The sequence below is a fragment of the Rhinopithecus bieti genome, unplaced genomic scaffold (genome assembly GCF_001698545.2).
Source record: "Rhinopithecus bieti isolate Rb0 unplaced genomic scaffold, ASM169854v2 scaffold_11508, whole genome shotgun sequence".
NCBI classification, from domain to species: Eukaryota; Metazoa; Chordata; class Mammalia; order Primates; family Cercopithecidae; genus Rhinopithecus; species Rhinopithecus bieti.
In genome coordinates, this window is record NW_016806932.1 from 274,643 (window position 1) to 300,940 (window position 26,298).

A 26,298-nucleotide genomic window follows, 5' to 3' on the forward strand; every position below is an offset into this window, starting at 1 on the left:
CTTGGATGTCAAGTGTAACCATCTAAAACAGAAAGTCCAGCTTCCCTTACATGGACTACCTTGTTCCTCAAGCACTAAATGGACTTAGGAGCAATCTTTGATTTCTCTCAGTCCATCTTTATTTACTCCTATGGTCTGAATGTGTTCTTCTAAAATTTAAATGTTGAAACCTAACCCCCAAGGTAATAGAATTTGGGGATGTGATTAGATCATGATGGTAGAGCCCTCATGAGCAGTATTCATGCCCTTACAAAAGAGGCCTGAGGGACTTTGGCTTTTTTCTTCCACTGTGTGAGGATATGGGGAGAAGTCAGAAGTCTATAGCCTGGAAGAGGACCTTCCAGAACTTGACCATGCTGGCCCCCTGATCTTGGACTTCCCAGTCTCCAGAACTGTGAGAAATATATTTCTGTTCTTTATAAGCTACCCAGTTTATGGTATTTTGTTAAAGCAGCCTGAATAGACTAAAACAATCATATAAGATTTATTTTATTTTTTGAGATGGAGTCTCATTCTGTCGCTAGGCTGGAGTGCAGTGGCACAATCTCGGCCCATCGCAACCTCCACCTCCCAGGTTCAAGTGATTCTCCTGCCTCCTGCCTGTAGCTGGGACTACAGGCATGCACCACCACACACCCAGCCAATTTTTGTATTTTTTTTTTTTTTTTTTTTAGTAGAGAGGGGGTTTTACCATGTTGGCCAGGATGGTCTCAATCTCTTGACCTCATGATCCGCCCACCTTGGCCTCCCAAAGTGCTGGGATTACAGGCATGAGCCACCGCGCCTGGCCCAAATTTTTCTTTTCTTCATAATACAATCAATCCTTGTTGTTTGTGGATTCCACATTTGTGATTTTGCCTACTATCTAACATTTTTTGTGACCCAAAACTCAATACTAGTGGAGCTTTCATAGTCACTCATAGGCGTGTGCAGGGTAGTGAAAATTTGTGTCACCCTATAGGCATATTCTCAACTCAATTTGAACAAGGCAACACTCTGTCTTCTTGTTTCTGCTTGCATATTACAAACAAGGATCCTTTTCGTGGTCCGTTTAGTGCCACATTCTTCACATTTTGTGCTTTTGGTGGTCATTTTACTGTTGAAAATGGTCTCTCCATGGGTAGTGCCAAAGTAATGTCTAATGTTTCTAAGCATATGAAGGCTGTGTGAGGTGCCTTTTGGAAAAACTACATGTGTTAGATAAGCTTCATTCAGGCATGAATTATAGTGCTGTTAGTCATTAGTTCAATGTTAATGAATCAACAATATATTTTAAATAAGATGTCATTAAAAAGAAACACACGTAAAACAGTTATGTATTGATGAGTGTTCCGATGAGAGGTTCACAGGAACTAACTCTATTTCCCCTAGGGGTGATTCAATGTTTGCTAACTCAGTGTTCATGGTGACTTTCCAGAGCAAAACTACCTTGAATAACAGGAACTGACCATAGTTAGCACTACCTAAAATCATCTTATTTAGTTTGCTTACTTGCATATTGTTTGTGAATTGTGTATCTCCAGCATGAAGGGCCATACTTGATATACAATATGTACGAAATAAATAGTTTTTGACTCAACGGTTGGATTTACACAAGTCAATCACACCCTTGGATAGTAAGCTTAGCTCTTGCCAAGTATCTGAGATCACTAGTAATAAGCAGGGAGTTTGGGCCCATTAGAGTGGGGTACAGGCATCTGGAAAACCTTCAGGGAAGGCAGATCAGCATAGCAAACTTCGACATAGAGCCAAGGCAGGCAAAGAGCTGGAAGAGTGTGGCACATAAGGCCAGGTTCTCTGAGTTGCCTCAACTGAGGACCCGGAAGCGTCTCCCCTAGTCAAAGAGGACAGTTTGCTGAGGGCACTAAGGAGAGAGGACAACAGGGACCACATAAACCTGGTGCTGCCAGGTTGCCTGCTTAGATGACACTGTGACACTGCTGACATCACTGATAGATGACTATCACCACGAGTCTCCTTACCTTTATGAAGGAAATCCAGTTGGCTCTCTTTTTCAGGGTCATTCTGGGTCCTGCCAAACCCAAATTATCTGCTTTAGCTATTCCAGCTTCATAGTCCGGAAACATTTGCAATCTCTGTTGCTCCATGAAGATGCTTTGAAATTTTTGGGAAACCTAAACAGGATGAAGCGAGAAGTGGAACCCAGAAAAAAAAAGTCTCAGAGAGTGGGCAATTTCAAAAACAGCTACTGATTGTCTTTGAAATAGCCTTGGAATCAAACTAATTTATAAAACATGACTCTGTGACAGTGACAAGACCTTAAATGGGTATACCTGTGTGGCACACGTTCTCAGTCAGCTCATTACCATAATTGTGTGTATTACCTGTTCTGAATGTCTGCTCCAGCGATTGGAAATATATTAATGTATTTATTTATATATATTTTGAACTGGAACCTAAATATAAGTGAGAAGTAAATTGTCTACCTTTGGAAATGCATTCACTTTTTCCGACCACCCAATAAACTATTATAGACTATCTAAGGATTAAATAAATCCTGCTCTCAGAGGCCGGACAAGGATGTGGCTAGAGAGGAGTCCAGATGCTAGAACCTGTTAAACTCTTTAAGGCATCTCAACCTATTCCTTTCATAGCTTACTTTCAGACTGAGGCTACAAGTGCTTTCTACAACATCGATTCCTACTGTCAAAATGCTGAACATTCCTTCTTCCCCCTCCAGGGTGGGCCCCTGTGGTGGCACCTTTATCATTGTACTTGCCATGTTGTGTCAGGATTTCCTCACTACATGGTGAGCCCTATTCAGGGTATAGACTATGAATGTCAAGAATTCACCACAAGGTGGTGGCCACACAACAACGTGAGTGTACTTAATGCCACTGAACTGAACACTTACAATGGCTAAAATGGTAAATTTTGTTATGTTATTTTACCACTCATGCGTGCACATGTACACACACAGTAAGAACCTACCACAGTGCTGACACATACTAGGGCGTCAACAAAGGTTTCTGGAATGAGTGAGCAAATTTGTGAGTCACAGAGCTGAAGATTCTTCTAGTAATAACGCTGCTACCTCTGAGGTTGTGCTATCCAATGCTGTTGCCCCTAGCCACATGTGGCTGTTTAACATTATTAATTAATTAGAATTAAATAAAATTTGAAATCTTGTTCTTCAGTTGTACTAACCACATTCCAAGTGCTCAGATAACTATTAGTGTATGTCACTAGTGGTTAACATGGGACAGTGCAAAGGCAGAACACATCCATCGCTTCTGTAAGTTCAGTGAGATAGTGCTGGCCTATGACTGGGTCGGCAAACTTCTTAAAGGGCCAGATCGTAGGTATTTTAGCCTTTACTGACCACAAGGTCTCTGTCACAACTACTCAAGTCTGCTGTAGTAGTGTGAAAGCAGCCATAGAAAATACATACATGAATAGGCATGGCTGTTGCTAGGGTCTGAATGTTCGTGTCCCCACAAGATTCATGTGTTGAAATCCTAAACCCAAAGTGATGGTATCAGGAGATGGGAATTTGGGGAGGTGATTGGGTCATGAAGGTTAAGTCTTCACGAATAGGATTAATGCCCTTATAAAAGAAGCCTGAGAGACTCTTGCCTTCTACCATCTGCGGACACAGCAAGAAGGCACCACCTATGAGCCAGAAAGTGGACCCTCGCCAGACATCAGACTACCTTGATCTTGAACTTTCCAGCCTCCAGAACTGTAAGAAATACATTTCTGTTGTTTAGAAGCCACTCCGTTTATGGTGTTTTGCTAGAGCAGCCTGAACGAACCTAAGACCGCTGTATTCCAAAACAACTTTATTTTAAGAAAACAGGCGAGGGCTGTAGTTTGCTGACCCTGCTCTCAGGCATTAGAGTATCAGAATAAACAGCACCTAAACATAGGAACTCTTCCTAGGCAAAAAAGTTGATGTAATATGATTGGTTATCTTGGAACACAATTAGTATTTCACCTAATACTGTTGTAAGAAAATTAAAAGTGGAAATTATCACTGTAAAAAGGAGACAAGCTGCTTTTTGGGAACAACATGGCTTTGTTGGAGTGCTCCGCCAGGCTTGTGTTCTCTCGTTTATCATTAATAACAGTCTCCTGGGCTATAATTAACCTTTTTTTTTTTTGGTTCTTCTTAAACACCATCATATTCTGATTCGGTGTTTCGCCTATCATAATCCTTGATGATAATAAGGGTGAGGACACTCCCACAGAAACACTCTCCTGGAGATAGTGCTGCTGGTGGCATGAAAAGAAAGGCAAAAGCTAAACATCATCACCTTCAAGGAAACAAGAGGACATGTGATACCACTGGTTCCAGTGAGCTTAAAGAGGCTGTCTGTGTTACATACTAATAAAAATCATCCTGGGCCAGGAGCAGTGGCTCATGCCTGTAATACCAGCTCTTTGGGAGGCCGAGGCGGGAGGATCACTTGAGGTCTGGAGTTCAAGACCAGCCTGGCCAATGTAGTAAAACCCTGTCTCTACTAAAAATACAAAAATTAGCTGGGCGTGGTGGCACATGCCTGTAATCCCAGATACTCAGGAGGCTGAGGCAGGAGAATTGCTTGAACCTGGAAGGTGGAGGTTGCAGTGAGCTGAGATTGCACCACTGTACTCCAGCCTAGGTGACAGATTGAGACTCTGCCTAAAAACAAAACAAAACAAAACACCACCCTCTACACACACACACACAAAATCCTGGTAAAATTATGCTGGAACAAATGGAAATGCAAGTGAAATTTCAAACTCAAGCAAATGGTGATAGCGCAGACAGTAGCTTACTTCTTACATAAAGAGCATTCAAAACTATTCAGATCTTATTTTTACCTGTTTGGATCCATCAGTTTCTTATTTTTACCTAGCAAATATGTATACTTGCAAATAATATACAGCTAGAGCTAGAAAAATCTTTATTGTTGAAATTTTTGTTATTATAAATCTGAAGCTTGGCCAGGTGCAGTGGCTCATGCCAGTAATCCCAGCACTTTGGGAGGCCAAGGCGGGCAGATCACCTGAGGCCAGTAGTTCAAGACCAGCCTGGCCAATATGGCAACCCCATCTTTACCAAAAATACAAAAATTAGCCAGGCATGGCTGAGGCAGGAGAATCTCTTGGACCCAGGAGGCAGAGATTGCATTGAGCTGAGATTGCACCACTGCACTCCAGCCTGGGTGACAGAACAAGACTCCATCTCAAGAAAATATTTTTTAAAATCTGAAGCTATCTACCCATAGTCCTATTCTCTTTGAAACAAGTTTTGTTTGTTTGTTTGTTTGTTTGTTTGAGACAGGTTCTCACTATGCTGCCCATCCTGGGCTCAAGTGATCCCCTGCTTCAGCCTCCCAAAGTGCTGGGATTACAGACATGAACCACCATGCCCAGCCCCCTTTGAAACAAGTTTTAACATGGCTTTTGATAATATGAGTTGTCTTCATTTCAGGAAGTACAACACTGTGTTATAGCAGAGAAGACTGCATGACTTTAAACATCACTACACAAGGTACCCTCTATTAAATATAAAACATTTTGTCAATAAGGAAAGCTATTGCAATACATTTTGAGAATTGGAGGGCTTTTTTGCCCTCCAATTGACAACCTGCCAAGCAAATTTGCCAAATATTTACATCATCTACTATAGACTGTACACTACTTTTGCTTTAAGTTCTGCAGAAAAACAAGTCCTGAAATCCTTCTGGGTTCACTATTTGAGTCCCATTACTCTTACAGAGGAAACTTTTCCTAACTGCTAATCAAAACTGCACCTATTACTACTTTACATAATCACTCTCGAAACAATTGTTGGTAGTAAAAGGTGCAACTCTGTGGCAAATAGCAGTGCTTTCTTTCATGAACACCTATATTTGTATTAAGAAAGAGTATATCAAATACCAAGGAAAAAAGTTCCATTTCCTTAGCAGAGTCCCATAGCTCTTCCACATCATATGGGATATCGAAATGGGAGAGCAGGAGCTTCAGCTGAGGTTTCAGTTCTCCTGTTTCTGTTGTGTGTTGGGGGAGGACAAAAGCAGCTTCTGTTCTCATTGGCCCTGAGGAAAACCAAAATCAAGAGCATTAAGACCAGTGAATACTGTCAGGGAGAGAAAATGGAGAGTCCTTTGAGACAGCTAGGAGTAGGAGCTCCTCTACTGACGGGATGCCCATTCTGCTCCTTTGTCAACATTTTCTGCCGCAATTTACAGTCTGCACCCTACTTGGCCAGGTGGATCTGACAAATTCTTGGAGCTGGGCTTTTGTAGGAGGCAGCAAGGACTCCTTGCCATCTCACAGCCTACAGGAGAAACCCAACAGACCTTTTGGGGAATGACTTGGAGCAGAATTGTCTATTTTGTGGTAAATGAAGAACATTATTTATAAATTTATCCAACAAATTAGAAGAAGGTGAGAGCCTTCAGCTGCTTTCACATAGCTAGCTCCCCCTCATCTCTAAGGACCCAGTTTGAACTCCCCTCCTTCAAGAAGCCTTCTCAGATGCCCCACAGCTGGGGTTGGCTACCTCTCCCAGGCACTCCCAGGATACTCTGTGCATCCAAGCAAGAATGTCACTCAGAGTAGAAATCTTATCAGGTTTCTTAGTCATCTATAACACAAGGTAAGGGCAGGAAAACTGCATTAATTTTATTCAGATGAAGAAATTATTTTAGATTTGTGTAATATGAAAACTGGAAGGAGCCTTAGAGATCACTGATTCTGAAAGGTGTATTATGGAGATGACCAAATTGAGGGCCAAGGAGATGAAATTCAGGCCCACAGTGAGGCCAGGACAGGAAGAAGCCTAGAGCCCAGTACTGCTGACTTTAAGTCCATTTTTTTCTCTCACTCTTAACTTGCTAATTACAAAGACAGAGATTAAAACATGTCTTAAAAAGTGTTTGTTATTTTTTCTCATCTGAAAATATTAAATTAAGACTTGTCGATTAAGAAGATAAAACCTTTTGGAATATAGAACAATTTTTAGCAAGATCACGGGACAACCAGCATAAGTCTAAAATTACAATCTTCTTTGCTCCACATTACCCGAGGGGAAAGAAGACTAATTTCTTATCAGAAATGCTGGTATCCACAGGGTCAGGAGATGCAGAACCCTGAATGTCAGGGTCAATGTCATTGACACAGACCTTTTCATTTTTCTGACCAACTTCAGCGACTTGATTGACAGCTATACTTAGCACTTTGGAGATGGGCAAATACTGAAGGGCCTACAGAAGGGCAAGACCAAGAGGCCAAACATCAACACAATTCTCACAGAAGCTTCCAGACTCAGGTTCAGGAGCAGCCCTGTGCTTTGGGAGAGAAGAACAGAAGTAGAGGTGGAGCCTCAGTAACCTGCCCAATGATGAGGGGCTACATTTGGAGCTCGGAGACCTAGTACTGTTACTGACTCTGAGTGGCCTTAACCTCCAAACAGGTCTACTTTGATCAAGGATCCAAAATGGACAAGGCACTTGTGAGGTGCTAGGGATACAAAGAGGAATAAGACAGGATACAACCTCAAAGAGCTCATGGTTTACTAGAAGACCCAGACTTACAAGCAGATCATTATAACACCATGTGACTGGTGAGAAATGTATCAGAGGCAGAGCCCATAGTGGCTGGCTGGGTGTGGGGAAAGGATGAAGCCAGGTTTCTGATTTGGGCAATTCCGTGGATGATGGTGTCTCTGAGCTAAGGCAAAGAGAAGTAGGGAAAGATGTGTGTAGAAAAACAATAATCTTTCCAAAATGGAAATGTGATCATGTTACTCCTTTCTGACGCCTCTAGCCTGACTTAGGGCCTCTCTGTGACTCTCTTTACCCTATGCTTATACTTATCCTATGCTTTGTTACTCATTGTATTTCAGTTGAATATTTACTTACCCATCTTCCTACTAGCTGAGGACCCAGTTACTTTTCAGCAAAGGCCGTTTCTTTGCTGCATGCCTAGGACAAGTACCTGGCACATATTAGACCCTCATTAAACATTACCTAATATTTAAAAAGTGGATCTAAATCAGAGAGCATAAATCCTGAACAAGATGATGAAGACAAGAACTTACAGATTGAATATGAAATAGTACAACAGAGACATCTTTGAGAAAGCTAAATTAATTATTTCAGTAGAATAAAGTCACAAAAGAGAAAGATGTCTAAGGTTTCAAAGAGAAATCCAGTGACCCCATTATGTTTCTGTCATTTGTAGGGCAGGTGGAGTCCTGAAACAGTGACAATCTAAAACTAAGTGACAGATGTGAGAAAACAATGTACTGATCATCCCTGGAAGGGTGCCATGTCATCACATCTCTGTGCTTCACATACCTGCAGGTACTGGTGAACAGTCCTGAGAGACTGCAGGTGGCACACTAACCACTTTGTGTAAATAGTCAGATCTTCCTGTGTCACTAAGTTAGGAGGATTGTTTTTCCCATGAGGAAGTTTTCTCGAGCAACAGACAATCTTTCAGCTCTCTGAAGGGCATCATTGTACTCTTGCATAATGTAGCCAACTTGTTTCTGTTTCAGAGAGATACAAAGATAGAACTCGGTTATTTGCAAGCCTTATGCTCTGTATCATTTGCTTCCAAGCATAGGGTAATGTTGTTTTGGGTCTAAACAAAGGGGTTCTTTGAATCCCAAAGTTCTTCCATATTCTGAATTTGACTTATAAGGGCAGTGGTCATATTCTTAGGACTTTGAAGGAGACAGACTCTAAGCAAAGAGTCAGTGCATAGGGATACTCATAACTGGAGTCAGCTTCTGAACTTTTTACCTAAAGCTGAGGAAGCTAAGTCTGTGAAGAAAAATACATTTCCTCTCATATAAAACTTCCTTCAAATCTTATTCTTAAGAACAGTTTACCTTTACCATTACCTTCTGCCATTGGTAGAAGAGGCGAGAAAGCACATCCATTAGTTTCTTTTCTATCTTTAGCTGTGACTTTTAAAAAACTGACAAGCTTATTGGCCATTTTGTTTCAACATAAAAAATAGCCCAGAGGTTCTGTTCATAGACTTCCTACCTTGTAAAGAGGATAAAGTTGCTCCATGATCTTACTGTGTTGGCAAAACCTCTTCCACCTAAGCATGTGTAAATATTTACTCTGGGCCAGCTGGGTAATTCTTTCTGTGTAATACTTTAACAACAAGAAAAGCAAGCACTTAGAGAAGGAAGATTGAATAAGTCTTAATAACACTAACAAGAGGAAAATCGGTCTCTGGTTGTTTTGGAAAGATGTATTTTTCTATATGAAGACCATAACATTAAGAAGTCTGGATCGGCCGGGCGTGGTAGCTCACGCCTGTAACCCCAGCACTTTGGGAGGCCAAGGTGGGTGGATCACCTGAGGTCAGGAGTTTGAGACCAGCCTGTCCAACATAGTGAAACCCTGTCTCTACTAAAAATACAAAAAATTAGCTGGGCATGGTGGCAGGTGCCTGTAATCTCAGCTACTCGGGAGGCTGAGGCTGGAGAATCGCTTGAACCCGGGAGGCAGAGGTTGCAGTGAGCCGAGATCATGCCATTGCACTCCAGCCTGGGCAACAAGAGTGGAACTCCATCTCAAAAAAAAAAAAAAAAAAAAGAAGTCTGGCTCAAGATAGTATTCAAATTGAAATAAAGTTAGTAGATATTTCTAAGTCTTTATGATCTGTTGCCAAGTCAATAGATGTAAGCTAATTTCTCAGTTGCCAAACAATTTTAGCAGTGACATAAAAGTCTGTCAAGTTATCTAAAGCTGAGCCTAAAATTTTTTATTAAAAACTGAAATTATGAGTGAAAAATACAGGTACATTACAGGTAGGATTATAGCTTTTAACCTCAGATCAGAAATTTTATTTATACCTAAAAATGTTTCATTTTTTAAAGATTTTCTTTCTGATAATAAAAATAATACTGACTATGATGGAATAACCAGAACCAGACTTACCCTTTTATCATAAACAACTAGAAAACTGGACACAATATATAAGGCAACTGTTTTCTGACATTGGACAACAGGCAGTGCAGGACTCTGGTCCCTGCGAGAAGGACACAAATCATGTAGGCCCTGCAATCACCTTGGTTTCCTACCTGAAGGCAGTTTCTGAGCCACGGAGCAAGAAAGGGAATCCTAAGCAGAGTAGGTGATCTCTCTGAGTTAAAGAAAGAGAAACTGAAATTTGGAAAATTGAGTCAGCTGAAGTTTGCAGGAGACAAGGAAGCCATGCAAAGAAAGGATTCTAGAAATCTGCATCAAGATCCCTTTCAGTCTGTTGCTGAATACTAAGCCAAGCATGTAGAAGGTGAAACTCCAGGAAGTTGTCCAAAGAATAACTGACTAGGGAATTGTAAACTGAACAGTTCCGAGTTCACATGAGGCTGAGAGATGTTCAAGTCCAACCAGCTAGAGTGAGGGCTTTTCACTGAATATCTGGGACATTCAGTAAAGACATCAAAAGCTTTAGTGAAAGGATAAACTATGCCTAGAGTAATGATTCTAAACCTGCTCCAACAATCCCTAAGCCTTGAAAGGATTAAGCTGATGTGTAAGTAACTTAACTGCCTACCAGAATAAAGTCCAACAAGCTCTAAATAATACAAAAAATCTGGTACTTAATAATGAAAAATTTACAATTTTCAGCATTCAAAAAAATTACTAGACATGCAAAGAAAGAGGAAAGCATGATTCAAAAGCAAAAGAAAAATTAGGGATGAGAAACAGTCCCAGAAATGACAGAGATGATGAAAGTTACCAACAAGAACTTTTAAAGAACTATTGTAAATATGCTCAGCATGCTCAAGGATTGAAAGGAAAATGTGAACACAGGCTGATCACGGTGGCTTATGCCTGTAATCCTAGCACTTTCGGAGGCTGAGGTGGGCAGATCACTTGAGGGCAGGAATTTGAGATGAGCCTAGCCAACATAGTGAAACCCTGTCTCTACTAAAAATACAAAAATTAGCCAGGTGTGGTGGTGTGTGCCTGTAATCCCAGCTCAGGAGGCTGAGGCACAAGAATCACTTGAACCCAAGAGGCAGAGGTTGCAGTGAGCTGAAATAAAGCCACTGCACTCCAGCTTGGGCAATAGAGTGAGACTCTGTCTGAAAAAAATTTACAAAAAGAACAAGAAAAGAAAATGTGAACATAATGAGGAAAGAAATGGAAAATATCGAAACAAATCAGATGGGAACTTCTAGAAATGAAAAATACAATATCTGAATAAAAAATTGACTGGATGTGATTAAAAGCAGATTAGACAGTGCATAAGAAAAGGCTGATAAATCTGAAGACATAGCAACAGGAACTATGCAAAATGAAGCACTGAGGGGGAAAAAGACTGAAGAAAATTAGTAGTCTTAATGACCTACGAAACAATATGAAGTATTTAACAAATGTGTAATTGGATTCTCAGAAGGAGAAGTGCAGGCAGAAAATATATTTGAAAAAATAATGGTTGAAGTTTTTCAAAAACTGATGAAAACAATAAACACACAATCCAAGAAGCTCAACCAACCCCAAGCAAGAGAAACACAAAGAAAAGTTCAACACACATCATAATACAATATCTAAAAACCATTAAGAAAAAATCTTAAAAGCAGCCAAAGAATAAAATGATACACTATGATCAGAAATGAAAACTATGTATATCCATGAAAAAGAATGAAATCATGTCCTTTGCAGCAACATGGATGCAATTAGAGGCCATTAGCCTAAGTGAATTAATGCAAAAATAGAAACCCAAATATCGCATGTTCTCACTTATAAGCGGGAGCTAAATTTTGGGTACACATGGACATAAAGATGGGAACAATAGAAACTGGGAACTACTAGAGAGGGGAGGGAGTGAAGGGGAGTAGGGGTTGAAAAACTACCTATTGCATACTATGCTCACTATCTGGGTGACGGGATCAATTGTACCTCAATCCTCAGCATTACACAATATGCCCAGGTACTTTCATTATTAAGTACCAGATTTTTTGTGTTATTTAGAGCTTGTTGGACTTTATTCTGGTAGGCAGTTAAGTTAACAAACCTGCATATGTACCCCCGAATCTAAAATAAAAGTTGAAATTATTTTAAAAAGAATAAAATATCAAAAAAAGAAAGTTACTTGGGATTTTGTTGATAATTTAGATTTTAACGTGTCTGTGAAATGCAAAGATTTTTGCTGGTCAATGCCAGTGACCAAGATGAACCATGGAAACATTACGTATTAGTCAGCTCTCACAATGCTAATAAAGATATACACAAGACTGCATAATTTATAAAGAAAAAGAGGTTTAATGGACTCACAGTTCTACATGGCTGGGGAGGCCTCACAATCAAGACAGATGGCAAAACATAGTGGCAGGCAAGAGGACATGTGCAGGGGAATACCCCTTTATAAAACCATCAGATCTCGTGAGACTTATTGTCATGAGAACAGCATGGGAAAGACCCACCCCCATGATTCAGTTGCCTCCCACTGTGTCCCTCCCATGACACGTGGGAATTATGGGAGCTATAATTCAAGATGAGATGTGGCTGAGGATTATGAGCCAAACCATATCATTCAGCCCCTGGTGCCTCCCAAATCTCATGTCCTCACAATTCAAAACCAATCATGCCTTCCCAACAGTCCCCCAAAGTCTTAACTCATTTCAGCATTAACTAAAAGTCCACAGTCCAAAGTCTCATCTGAGACAAGGCAAGTCCCTTCTGCCTATGAGCCTGTAAAATCAAAAGCAAGTTAATTACTTCCCAGATACAATGGAGGCACAGGCATTGGGTAAATATCCCCATTCCAAATGGAGGAATTGACCAAAACAAAGGGGTTACAGGTTCTATGCACATCTTAAATCCAGCAGGGCAGTCAAATCTTAAAGCTCCAAAATGATCTCTTTGACTCCATGACTCACATCCAGGTCATGATGATGCCAGAGGTGCATTCCCATGGTCTTGAGCAGCTTTGCCCCTGTGGCTTTGCAAGGTACAGTCCCCACTCCTGGCTGCTTTCATGGGGTGGCGATGAGTGTCTGCAGTTTTTACAGGTGCATGGTGAAAGCTGTCAGTGGATCTACCATTCTGGGGTCTGGAGGATGGTGGTCCTCTTCTCACAGCTCCACTAGGCAGTGCCCCAGTGGGGACTCTGTGTAGGGGCTCCCACCTCACATTTCCCTTCCTCACTGCCCTAGCAGAGGTTCTCCATGAGGGCTCTGCCCCTGCAGCAAACTTTTGCCTGGACATCCAGGCATTTCCACACATCATCTGAAATCTACGTGGAGGTTCCCAAACCTCAATTCTTGACTTCTGTGCACCTGCAGGCTCAACACCATGGGGAAGCTGCTAAGCCTTGGGGCTTGTACCCTCTGAAATAATGGCCTGAGCTCTACATTGATCCCTTTTAGCCATGACTGGTTCTCGGGACACCAAGTCCTGAGACTGCACAAAGCAGCAAGGCCCTGGGTCCAGCCCAGGAAACCATTTTTTCCTCCTAGGCCTCCAGGACTGTGATGGGAGGGGCTGCCATGAAGACTTCTGATATGCCCCAAAGACATTTTCCCCATTGTCTTGCTGATTAACATTTGGTTCCTTGTTATTTATACAAATTTCTGAAGCCAGCTTGAATTTCTCCCAGAAAATGGGTTTTTCCTTTCTACCACATCAGGCTGCAAATTTTCTGAACTTTTATGCTCTGCTTCCCTTTTAAACGTAAGTTCCAATTCCAAACCATAACTTTGTGCATCCATAAAACTGAATGCTTTTGACGGCACCCAATTCTCCTCTTGAATGCTTCACTGCTTACAAATTTCTTTGGTCAGATGCCCCACATCAGTCTCTCTCAAGTTCAAAGTTCCACAAATCTCTAGGGCAAGGGCAAAATGCCACCAGTCTCTTTGCTAAAACATAGCAAGAGTCACCTTTGCTCCAGTTCCCAATAAGCTCCTCATCTCTATCTAAGATCACCTCAGCCTGGACTTTATTGTCCACATCACTAGCAGCATTTTGGTCAAAGCCATTCAACAAGTCTCTGGGAAGTTTCTAACTTTCCCACATCTTCCTGTCTTCTTCTGAGCCCTCCAAACTGTACAAACCTATGCCTGTTACCCAGTTCCAAAGTTGCTTCCACATTTTCAGGTATCTTTACAGCAGTACCCCATTCTAAAAGCACAAATTTACTGTATTAGTCCATTCTCATGCTGCTAATAAAGACACACATGTGACTGGGTAATTTATAAAGGAAAGAGGTTTAATTGACTCACAGTTCCACATGGCTGTGGAGGCTTCACAATTATGGCAGAAGACGAAGGAAGAGCACAGGGATGCCTTACATGGTGGCAGGCAAGAGGACATGTGCAGGGGAACACCCCTTTATAAAACCATCAGATCTTGTGAGACTTATTATCACAAGAACAGCAAGGGAAAGACCCCCCTGCCATGATTCCATTACCTCCCACCAAGTCCCTCTCATGACACATGGGAATTACAGGAGCTACAATTCAAGAGGAGATTTGGGTGGGGACACAGCAAAACCACATCACATTAGTTCAAGTAAGCAAATGGTTAGAGGTTGACAGAAAAAAAAAATCACTTAAATTAGTGAAGTGCTCTTTCCTGTTATGATATATATTTGAGTTTCCTTTTAGCTTATGAATAAACATGTGTACTTACATATAGTAGTGATAAAAATTCAAACTATTCCACAGTTCTATTTTAAAATGGCATGTTTTATATTTTTTTGTATAATTAATCTTAATTGCAAAAATGTGTATACTTAATCTCAGTGAAAATAAAGCTGTCACCTAAGAAAGAAAGAAAGAAAGAAAGAAAGAAAGAAAGAAAGAAAGAAAGAAAGAAAGAGAAAGAGAGAGAAAAGGAAACTATGTAAGACAAAAGACAAAAGACAATGGAGCAGTATCTTTAAAGCAATAAAAAATCACCAACCCAGAATTCTATGTTGAACAAAAATATCTTTCCAAAATGAAGGGGAAATACTTCTTTCAAAACAACAAAGGCTGTGAGAATTTGTCCCTTGCAAACCTGAACTACTAGAAATGCTAAAGAAAAGTCTTCGGAGAAAAGGCAAATGATATCCTATGGAAGTTTAGATAATACTAGAGTTTCTCAACCTCAGCAACTATTGACATTGGGGACTAGATAATTCTTCATTGTGAGAGACTGCCCTGTGAATTGTAGAATGTTTAGCAGCATCCCCGGCCTCTACTCACTTAATGCTAGTAGCAACCAATCACACCCCTCACCCAAATTGTGACAACAAGAAATATCCCCAGACATTTCCAAATGTCCCTTGGGGCACAAAATATCTTCTATCTCTACCCCTCCTCTCTCTCCATTGAGAAACAATGATATCCACAAAAGAATGAAAAATGCCAGAAATGATAGGGAAAGAGAATCCTGAATGAAAACAATGACGACAGTTTGACTTGCAAATAGTATCTCAATATCTTTTGTTTCTTTGTGATTAATTTAATAGTTAATTCCTAACTAAAGAATTAACTATTGCTAAAGAACTAATTTGTATGCATAGGTAAGATATAACTCGTAACACAGGAATAGAGAACAAGGAATTTTAAAATCTAAATAATATATACTTATTATAGAAAATGTAGCAAACATATAAAAGTAGAAAGGGGAACTTCATTAACCTGCCATCCAAACATAATATTCATTAACATTTGGTCTAAGTCCTTCAAGTGATTTTTTTCTATACATACTTGACCATTATTATGACACACACACACACATTAGTTTTTGTTAACATTTCATATGTAATAATTCCTTATGCTAATGTTAAAAGAAAAACTTTAGACAAATTAAATTTAACAGAGTTTAATTAAGTAAAGAACAATTCATGAATTGGGCAGCCCTCCTAGCCCCCCAACCAGAGTAAGTTCAGAGAGACTCCAGTGTTGCTGCACAGCGAAAAAGGATTTATGGACAAAAAGGAAAGTGAAGTAACAGAAAACAGAAGTGAGGTACAGAAACAGTCAGATTGGTTACAACTCAGTGTTTGCCTTATTTGAACACACTTTGAACAGTTGGCTGCCTGCAAGTGGCTAAAGCATGACTTCTGTGACTGGCTGAGATTCAGTTACTTGTTACAAGAGTAGGTTATGGTCTATTTACAGTCCAGTTAGGTTACAGGTCACTATGTAGGGAGAAACCTTACCAAGGTTTCTGAACTTACAAGAAGGCAGCTTTAAGCTAAACTTAATTTAACAATAAAAAATGTTTAATGGCAGAACAATATTCTACCATGTACCATACTGTTTTTCTTAACTCTTTATCTTATTGGTGGATATTTAGGCAATTCTAATGTTTTACTTTTATTATAATGCTGTAATAATAATCTTTATGGAAAACTATTTTTCCCATGTCTTGAGTTATTTTCTTAATAGAAATTTCCAGGACTGGGCGCAGTGGCTCACACCTATAATCCCAGCATTTTGGGAGGCCAAGGCAGGTGGATCACTGAGGCTAGGGGTTCAAGACCAGCCTGAACAACATGGTGAAATAAAATAAAATAAAATTTCTCAGAAATGTCTTCTTTTTTTATTTATTTATTGTTTTTTTTGAGAGGGAGTCTCACTCTGTCGCCCAGGCTGAAGTGCAGTGGAGTGCAGTGGCACGATCTCGGCTCACTGCAAGCTCTGCCTCCCAGGTTCACGCCATTCTCCTGCCTCAGCTTCCCGAGTAGCTGGGACTACAGGCACCTGCCACCTCGCCTGGCTAATTTTTTGTATTTTTAATAGAGACAGGGTTTCACCGTGTTAGCCAGGATGGTCTCGATCTCCTGACTTCGTGATCCACCCACCTCAGCCTCCCAAAGTGCAGGGATTACAGGCATGAGCCACTGTGCCCAGCCAGAAATGTCTTCTTTAGGTTAGACAATAGTTGTTGTTGTTGTTGTTGTTGTTTTTAGATAGAATCTCACTCTGTCACCCAGGATGGAGTGCGGTGGTTCAATCTGAGCTCACAGCAACCTCCGCCCCCTGGTTTCAAGCGATTCTCCTGCCTCAGCCTCCCGAGTAGCTGCGACTACAGGCATGTGCCACCACGCCCAGCTAATTTTTGTATTTTTAGTAGAGACAGGGGTTCACCATATTGGTCAGGCTGGTCTCGAACTCCTAACCTCAAGTGATCTGCCTGCCTCAACCTCCCAAAGGGCTGAGATCACAGGCGTGAGCCACCATGCCTGGCCATAGCCAATAGCTTTTTAAGGGCTGGAACTGTCCTAGTCAATGTCATATTGTCCTACATAATCGACACAGAAAGTATTTAGCAGAAATTCAGTCAATTATTCTATGCCTTCAAGCTGAATTTAAAACTATGAAATAGATCTCTGACAGCAGCGTTTACACTAGCCAAGTTGTGCAAACTATACATGTCGAGAAAAACAAAACCTACCCTAGTGAAAGGATATACCTGAAAGCCAGTTTGCCCATACATTTCTACTAAATTTCAAATGAATTTTTCAAATTGCAATATCACTCTTACCTGTAACAGAAGCAAAGGTAAATTTTCAGGGGTGTACTCCCTTCTTAGGCAGCTCTCTAGCTCCCTCTGCATGATGTCTGCCTGAACAACAAAGGACTTCGACTCGGCCACCTAAATCCAAATAACTAGTTTTAACATCCCAAATTAAAGAACTGTAAAATTTCAAGTATCACAAAAGCAGACTTTTCCAAGGAAATAATGGTCTGCTCTGATCCAGGGGTAAGCTGAATAGTGGCCTGTTCTCATAAATACTGTTAATAGCATCAGCTGTTTGTCTGCAAAAATAAACGGTTTCTGCTAAAAGTTACCAATCAGAAAAATCAAACTTATTGTTGTATTGAAATAGCCCACTCTCCTACTCACCTGTAAGGTTTTCTTCAGTGCCAGTTCCCTCTCTCTTCTAAAGTAATAAATATCCTTTGGCATTTGAACAGAGCTGCAGAAAGATTTATGCAATATAAGTAGAATTACAAAAGCTGTAATCGACCAGATTATAGATAGGCCATGATTAATCTGTAACTCTTCACAACTGCTCATTTCTGAATAAGTATATCACATTATAGTGAATTATTGAATATATACTGAATTATGTGGCAAAGGCCACATCCTTTTGTTTTGGTTAGAATCTTTTTTGATTAGCATGTTTGCTAAACCTTTCCCTGGGCCAATTTTTCTCTCTCCTCCCCATACAAACAGAGTATTTTGTTCTACCCTTGATTCACCTCACTATTTCCTACTGTAGAGTAAAGGGAGGGACACAATGGTGAGGTTTTTTATTTCCCCGACCGTATTCACTCCAGCAACCTTATCTCTGACAAATATTGTGCCTCTCAGATCCCCCTTTCACCCTAACTGGCACATAAAACCAATATCGTGTAATTTAAAATAAAATGCTTTTATTTTTGTGTTCTTGATGAATTATCTGCTGGGGGGTGGGAGTGATTCTTAAATATCAAAGATGAAATACTTCAGGAATCATTTTAACCAAACTTAATGCTTCAGGAAAATTATTGATTCCTAGGAAAAACATTTATAGCAGAAGTGCCTGTTTAAGCAGCCTTGTGGATTCCTGTTCACACCGTTATGAGGGAGCTATTGTTTTTACCATGGACTCTGATACAAGGAGGCACAAGCTGTGGGGTCACCTGGTAAGGGGGTGGGACCCTGGGCTGGGAACAGCAGAGTGCTCCACATTTGGGATAAGATATATCCCAAGGTTTGGCAGCTTTGGAAATATCAGGAAACAGCAACCCTGATGCCAGCATCACTTTCTCAAGATAGTATTTTGCAGACATTGGTAAGGGGCCACAGCAGGTAGTCTAGAAAACAGGTGGGAGACCACCTAGAGATTATGAAGGAGGTATAAGCAGTGACATTTAGGTTAATATTGTTCATATGGCCCTATGAGTTCCCAGATAAGTTTTAAGGGAAGATAAAAATACACTGTTAAGTTTGTACACTTGCCAGCAATTTCCCCCACTACAGGCAGTGGTTCTGTGAAAAGAACCCCAGGCTGACACTCAAGAAATCCATCAGTCAAGTGAGCCTAAGCAACACATTTAGACACATTGTGTCAAATTTCCACCCCTGAAGTTGGAGATAATGCCCCTCTTATCTCCTAATATCTTTGCTTTAATGGGGGGGTGGGGGGAGGGGGCGGGAGAAGAGGTGAGCTCTGAAAGGGATTTGAGAATAAAAACAGTAATAAACCTAAGGTATAATTTCTGTGATTCTGAATCCTGGCTGCAGCCTTGTGGCAGTGAGGAATGAGTAACCAACCAGAAAAGGGATCAGCTATTACCAGGTAGTTAGAGAAACACAAGAAACTTTCCCCTGCCCTCTGGTCTTCTTATCTTTGGCATACTGGGAGATGAGGAGGGTCATGGGCTTAGCTACCCAGCCCCGTCTCACTTGGATCTTGTCTTTCCTCTCAGTTAACCTCAAAGTGCCTGTGAATGACCCAGAAGAAACTGGTGAACATAAGTAGTGTGTATATCAACCTGCAAAAAGAGATTTACTGCTATATTCACCAAGCATTGTTAATTCAACACCATTCATTCATTTATTCATTCAGCAAGAATTTATGAAACACTTAACCACTGCAAAGTCTTAGGTTTGTGGAGTGAAACGAGGGAAAGGATGCAAAAAAAAAAAAAAAAAAAAGGGAAAATGATTAAGACACACAGTTCTCCAGGCCTCAATAGATTTTTCAGTCTAGTGGAATGAGAATGTTAGTGATTATCGGGAGTGGATATTTCCATGTTCCTTGGACTCTAGAACCTAGCACAGCACCTGGAAAACAGAAGGTGCTCAAGAAGCATTTGTTAGACTAAAAGATTCTTCCAGGTGCAGTGTTGGGTGGTTTGGGGGAGTAGACAAATAAGGCAATCCAGGATTTCCCATCACTCGATTCTAAGAGACATCAGAAAGCCTTTCTTATCCCAGTGTACACTGGGGAGTCACTTGCCTGACATTCTGACATTTAAATCATAATAATATCAACACTCCATCTTTGCATTGTGTTTTCTTGTTTTAAAAATACTTTAACATGCATTATTTCATTATCCTCATGACCTTATGTAGGTAGGCAAGGTACTAACCTCATTTTTCAAATAAAGAAACCAAAGTTGAGAAAAATTATGACTTGCATGATTCCATGATCTTTCCATCTCATCACACAATCTGATTTGCTTCAGACACCTGATGGTTTTAAATACTAATTAAAAAACATATGAAATGCTGGTTCTTCAGAATTGTCTTTGGAATGAAGTACTAATTCACCTGCTTACTGCATCTTCTGACCTCTCCAAACCTCTCACCATCCATATTGTATTTTCTCAATGATTCAACCTAACAGGGTTCTTATACTGCTCCTTTTGATCAGTTGCGGCAGTAACAGAAACAGAGGGATATGAAGGTCCTGGGCCCATGAGACTTGTCATTAGGGCCTGATCTATGTCTCTTGTTTCTCTACAAGAACTTGATTGCTGTTGTTGGCAGCATTTACCTATAGAAGAGCTCCTAATGAAACAGGCTGGCTGCCTTCCTGTTGTGATCTGCTCTAAAGGAGAAGAACAAAAGCCACTCTCACTCTAGCTTACACAACTCTCAGCAAATCAGTAACAAAAGACCCAAGAAGTTATTAACAGCGAGTTCCTACTTTGGGGGGCTAGAGACTTCCACTAAGCCCGACATGTGCAGTTAGAACTAAAACTCAACTTGTAGTTACCCCTTCCTCATTTTTGTGCTAAGAATAATGCCTTGGGTGGAGATTTAAAATGCTAATGCTACATCTGATGTATGAAGAAGCATGTTGAGCCCCTGCATGAGCACTAGAAACTGCACCCCAGTCCCCCCACCATATATGCCCTGATGTAACCCTTCTCTATCAAAGGATCCTATAAAACTAACCCACACACTACCCTTGGAGAGCAGCTCTTTACTTTTCCTTTCTTGGTGCCGGCTCCCTTGTGCACAAGCTGAATAAACTTTCCTTTGCTGCTGTGTTTGGTGATCTCTCTTGATTTCTATCCTGGCAGAGAGCAAGAATCCACAGTGCTGGTAACACTCACAGAACATTGTTTTGCATAATGTATTACCAAATGCCTACCATTATTTCAGCTTTTAAATTTCTCAACAAAATCAAGGTCAAATTCAATTAAAATATTATTGGGTAAAATGAGATCTCCTTTCACTGAGTATGATTTGTATTATAGCTTCTGTAATTTTAAGACAATAACATTAGTTAACATGTAAAAACACTTTTACATTTTCTTTGGTAAGACTTTTGCTTGGATCTGTCTTAACAAATCTAGAATATAGAAGAATCTTAGAGGCAGCAATCAGGTTAGAAATGGGTACCTGAAACTGCTATTATATACTATCTGTCTGAACTGGAGATAATGCCAATTGTCCGTGTAAAAAGAAGAAAGGGTGCTGATGGAGATTATGGAGTGAGAGTGGGGAGTAAAGGCGCTGAAGGTCACACCTTCTCACTGCCACTATTTACCTGTAAACTCGATTAGTTGTTCTCTGAAGAGCTCCCTGCTCTTCTATCTCAGACTTCAGTTCAGTCAGTTGCACAGCCAGTTTTTTCTCCAACAGCTGGACCCTTTCTGTGGAAGTGATCTTATAAATTTCATCCATGATTTGCATTTGCTGTTTTTCTGTATCCCTGAAAAAGAGGATCACAAAGCTTGATGCCCTCAGTGACCATTACCCAGTATGTGGAACTTTGTCTATCTTTGTGCAAGAAATCATGTGGACTCTGTAGAAATGCATGCATTTTGCTATTAGACTGTTGTCATTTGTGATTTAATTAACATCTAGTAAACAGTAGAGAAAAAGTCAATCAGAATCTCCACTGGTCATGCCTTTGATTAACCCAGTTCACCTTCAAAAACATCTCTGCTTCAGCTTTGGCTATTGGGGTTTAATAAGTGAAAATGCACCTCCCCTCAACACCTCACCTCTGCAGTCTTGATAAATGTTTGTGGGGATTACACACTAACTACTGTGAGTGGCAGTTATTGCTGACTTCTAATAGAAAATTGTACTTTTGCATTTGAATGTGTTTTCTTAATTTTGACTGCCTATATTTAGCACACAGGTTTTACCATTAAATAACAGCTGATAACCTCCCACCCCACCTCACCTGGTTCACAGTCTGTCAAATTCGACATAATTGTTTGTTAAGTACTTAGTGTCAACATTCTCATTAACAATGTAGATTAACTGCATGACTCAGAAGTCCTGGGACCCATAAATTGCAGGGGATTCAACAGATGACGTATTTCCTTGTGTTACTGCTGCCCTCACCTGTCCTGGACAAGTAGGAGTTAAGTCTCACTTAGGCCACATTAGAGAGATTTATAATACTTAAACCTTCTTTTTTTCCTTTGATATTTCTAGGTTCTCATCTTTCCTTTCGAGATATTTCATTTTCTCAAGTTAATATGCTGTCATTTCAACAAATAATTAAGCTGTAGAGATGTTTTGTGTAGAGGCTTCCTTTGGGAGCCTATTTATTCTTTTTCTAAATATATTAAAAATGGAAATGAGCATCTATGTTCAGTCCAGGTTGTGAACCTGCCTAGTAATAAATCTGTCATGTTTGGCATGCCATTGGAGCTCAATAAAATGCACTGTTATTGTTCTTAGCAAAAGTAAAATGTTGTTATAGAAAATATTTGCCATTTGGCAGTGTCCTTTCAAGTTGGACGAACAGTTAAACAACTGCCTTAACAGCTGCATTCCAATTGGCAGCCAAGAGTGGGAACAACACAGACTGCCTGATTATTCTCCCACAGGACAGACATTCTGCCTTCATTACTTGATTAGTTTCAACACTTCACAGCTCAGAAATGAGAACATTTAATCCTGTACTGTTTAGCTTGCAACACAGTCAAGTACAGTATTCAGAAAATTAACATAAAGGGGTCAGTCTTTGACAACAGTCCATGAAATGAATCCAACCCAGAGAAATACATGCCTGCTGAGCACTCATGTCTAGATTTAAAGAGACAACTGTTTACGTGGAGGGGTATAGGAGGTGTACTTCATTTATTGAGAACCTACCATGTGTCAGGCAAGCACTGGGACCTCATGTAGTCTTAGAAAAGAGATTGCGAGAAAAGAGAATTTCTTCAATAATGTTTTTAAAAATAAGTACATCTAATTATTTGTCATTCATAATTACATATCACACATAATTTTATGCATTTAAAAGTGGTTAAAATTTAAGACAAAAATAGTAAGATCAGCTTGAGCAAGGTTTGGGGGTGTTCAATGTGTGGTTACAGCAGGCTTGGATGGGGATAAAGCAGGCATGTTTAGAAGAGAAATACTGAGTAACTATTTTAAAAGTTTCAAGGCGATTAGTAAAAGAATAGAAATGCATCCTAGATGAGTTCATGTCCTTTGTAGGAACATGGATGAAGCTGGAAACCATCATTCTGAGCAAACTATGGCAAGGGTAGAAAACCAAACACCACATGTTCTCACTCATAGGTGGGAATTGAACAATGAGAACACTTGGACACAGGGTGGGGAACATCACACACCGGGGCCTGTAGTAGGGTGTGGGGAGAGGGGAGGGATAGCATTAGGAAATATACCTAATGTAAATGACGAGTTCATGGGTGCAGCACACCAACATGGCACATATACACATATGTAACAAACCTGCATGTTGTGCACATGTACCCTAGAACTTAAAGTATAATAAAAAAAGGAAAAAATAAAAATAAAAAAATAATAAAAATATCTGTACCTATAAAAAAAAGAAAGAAAGAGAGAGAGAAAGAGAGAAAAGAAAGAAAGAAAGAAAGAAAGAAAGAAAGAAAGAAAGAAAGAAAGAAAGAAAGAGAGAGAGAGAGAAAGAAATGCATCCTAGAGCTTCCCAAAGTAGTGGGAGTAAGGGGTGAGATAGGACTTTTAAATCCAATAAACAGTGGTCCCCAAGCTTTTTGGCAACAGGGATTGGTTTCGTGGAAGACAATTTTTCCACGGATGGGAAGCAGCGGGTGGCCGGGACGAGGGATGGTTTCAGGATGAAACTGTTCCACCTCAGATCATCAAGCATTAGTTAGATTCTCACAAGGAGCATGCAACCTAGATCCCTCACATGCACAGTTCACAATAGGGTTCATGCTCCTATGAGAATCTAAATGCTGCTACTGATCTGACCGGAGGAAGTTCAGATGGTAATGCTTACTTGCCTGTACTCACCTCCTGCTGTGTGGCCCAGTTCCTAACAGGCCACTGATCAGTACAAGTCCATGGCCTGGGGTCTGGGGACTCCTGCAATAGAAGGTAAGAAAAGTGGGGGAGGGGAAACAAAACGAAGTATGGCAGAATTAATTTCAAATGTAACAATAATTATAATAAATGTAAATGGTTAAGCTCATCAAAATATATAAATCAGCACAGCTTCAAGTGTTTAAAAGGCTCCCAAAACTTGATAATGTGATACGTACCAAAATAAAACAATTGTTTTTATTCTAGCAAATGCCAGAATTTAAACTGATAAACAAACTGGTCCCATATCACTGTGGGCCAATCCAATTCTCTTTATTGATCTGCACAGATAGACACACTGTAACCTTCTTGGGTAAACATTTTTGATGTGTAGTCATCTTGATCATCAAATGCTTTCAAATCATCTATGCTTTCAAATCTATGCTTTCAAATCATCTATGCTTTCAAATTACATGCCAGCTTCTGCATTAATAGGGGTGTGGCTAAGCCACTGTAACAAAAAGACACCATCACCAGTGGCTAAAAGAACAAACTCACGCCTATAATCCCAGCACTTTGGGAGGCTGAGGCGGGTAGATCACTTGAGGCCAGGAGTTCGAGATCAGTCTGGCCAACACGGCGAAACCCCACCTCTACTAAAAATACAAAAACTAGCCGGAGGTGGTAGCATATGCCTGTGGTCCCAGCAACTCAGGAGGCTGAGGCAGAATGGCTTGAACCTGGGAGGCTGAGGTTGCAGTGAGTACCACTGTACTCCAGTCTGTGTGACAGAGTGAGGCTCTATCTCCAATCAATCAATCAATCAATCAATCAATCAAAGAAAAAAGATCTTTTAAGTCTCTCTAACCTAACGGTGCTAATGTAAATGGTCCAGGGTTGTAGAGCAGCCCCACTACTAAACGGGCACTCAACGGCCCGGGTTCCTTCCAAGTCTGCTTCATCATCCCCCAGGCATTGTTCAGATAAACACATTAGTGTTTTCCCTTCATGGTGTCTATAGAACATGGGGGACATGAGATAAATATATTTGATGGTCTGAGTTGAATAACCTGCTTCTACTTCTAGTTTGCTGAGAGGTTTATTTTAATTTTTTCTTGAAAGGGTGAATTATGTCAAATGCTTTTTCTGCATCTATTAATCATGTGATCTCCCTCATATATTTGTTAATGTGGTTAATTTCACAGATTTTCAAAAGTTAATCCAAAATTGTGTTTTTAGAATGAACTCCATTTGGTCATAATTTGTTATCTTTTTTTATAGAAAAGTTTATTCAATTTTCTGCTATGTTGTTTATAATGTTTGTATTTATGTTCATGAGAGACATTGGCCTGTCATTTTCTTATAATGTTTTGTCAGATTTTGGTATCAAGATTATGCTGGCTTCACAAGACATGTTGTGAAGTGCTCTCTATTTTCTGAAGAATGTTTATAATTACTATATTTTTCCTTAAATGTTTGGAATAAGTCATTTCTGAAATATAGTAAACTGAAGTTTTCTGTATGGGAGGACTTCAATTACAGATTCAATTTTTTAAACAGCTATATAACTATTCAATTTTTTATTTATTTTTGTGTTCATTTTATTAAGACTTTTAAAAGAACATTTTGATACATAAGTACATTTCATCTAAGTAGACGAATTTTGATTGAAATGCACAATCAATGCTTTTTATTTAGTATATTCACAGAGTTGTGCAATCATGACCATAATCAATTTTAGAACATTTCATTACACTAAAAAGAAACCCTTTTGCCATTACCTGCCACTCCTCACTTTTCTCTAAGCTACCTCTTCTCCCTAACAATAGGCAACCACTACTTGACTTTCTGTCTCTACAGATTTGTCTCTACAGATTTATATGAACATTTCATATAAACGGAACCATACAATATGTGGTCCTTTGTGACTGGCTTCTTTCACTTAGCATGTTTTCAAACCTCATCCTTGTTGTAGCATGTATCAGCACTTCATTCATTTTCAATGGCTGAGTGATATTTCATTGAACAACTGTACTACATTTTATTTGTTCATCAACTGATGGACATCTGGGTTGTTTCAATTTGGGGGCAA

The 26,298-nt window shown here is 40.0% G+C and overlaps 1 protein-coding gene and 1 long non-coding RNA gene across 2 annotated transcripts; both read right to left on the minus strand.

Annotated features, from left to right (window-relative positions):
• Positions 1 to 2,054: 2,054 nt before the first annotated feature.
• Positions 2,055 to 8,388, minus strand: LOC108533807 (uncharacterized). Its single transcript, XR_001886822.1, has 3 exons — positions 8,313 to 8,388; positions 5,890 to 6,047; positions 2,055 to 2,135 (listed from the first exon to the last, which is right to left on the minus strand). It is a non-coding gene; the product is annotated as an uncharacterized LOC108533807 (long non-coding RNA).
• A 7-nt stretch (positions 8,389 to 8,395) lies between these two features.
• LOC108533827 (putative uncharacterized protein C6orf183) lies at positions 8,396 to 24,272 on the minus strand. Its single transcript, XM_017878764.1, has 5 exons — positions 24,198 to 24,272; positions 21,478 to 21,642; positions 17,832 to 17,904; positions 17,469 to 17,579; positions 8,396 to 8,506 (listed from the first exon to the last, which is right to left on the minus strand). Exons 2-5 carry the CDS (start codon positions 21,621 to 21,623, stop codon positions 8,396 to 8,398), a joined length of 441 nt encoding a protein of 146 aa, XP_017734253.1. The 5' UTR covers positions 21,624 to 21,642; positions 24,198 to 24,272.
• Between the last annotated feature and the right edge of the window lie 2,026 nt (positions 24,273 to 26,298).

Excerpts from the sequence above, each read along its gene's own strand:
- LOC108533827 (XM_017878764.1), bottom strand. The coding sequence starts at position 21,623 with ATGCAAATCATGGATGAAATTTATAAGATCACTTCCACAGAAAGGGTC. Across the intron at positions 17,905-21,477 it reads ACAACTAATCGAGTTTACAG|CTCTGTTCAAATGCCAAAGG; the intron begins GTAAATAGTGGC and ends ATCTTTCTGCAG. Across the intron at positions 17,580-17,831 it reads CACTGAAGAAAACCTTACAG|GTGGCCGAGTCGAAGTCCTT; the intron begins GTGAGTAGGAGA and ends ATTTGGATTTAG.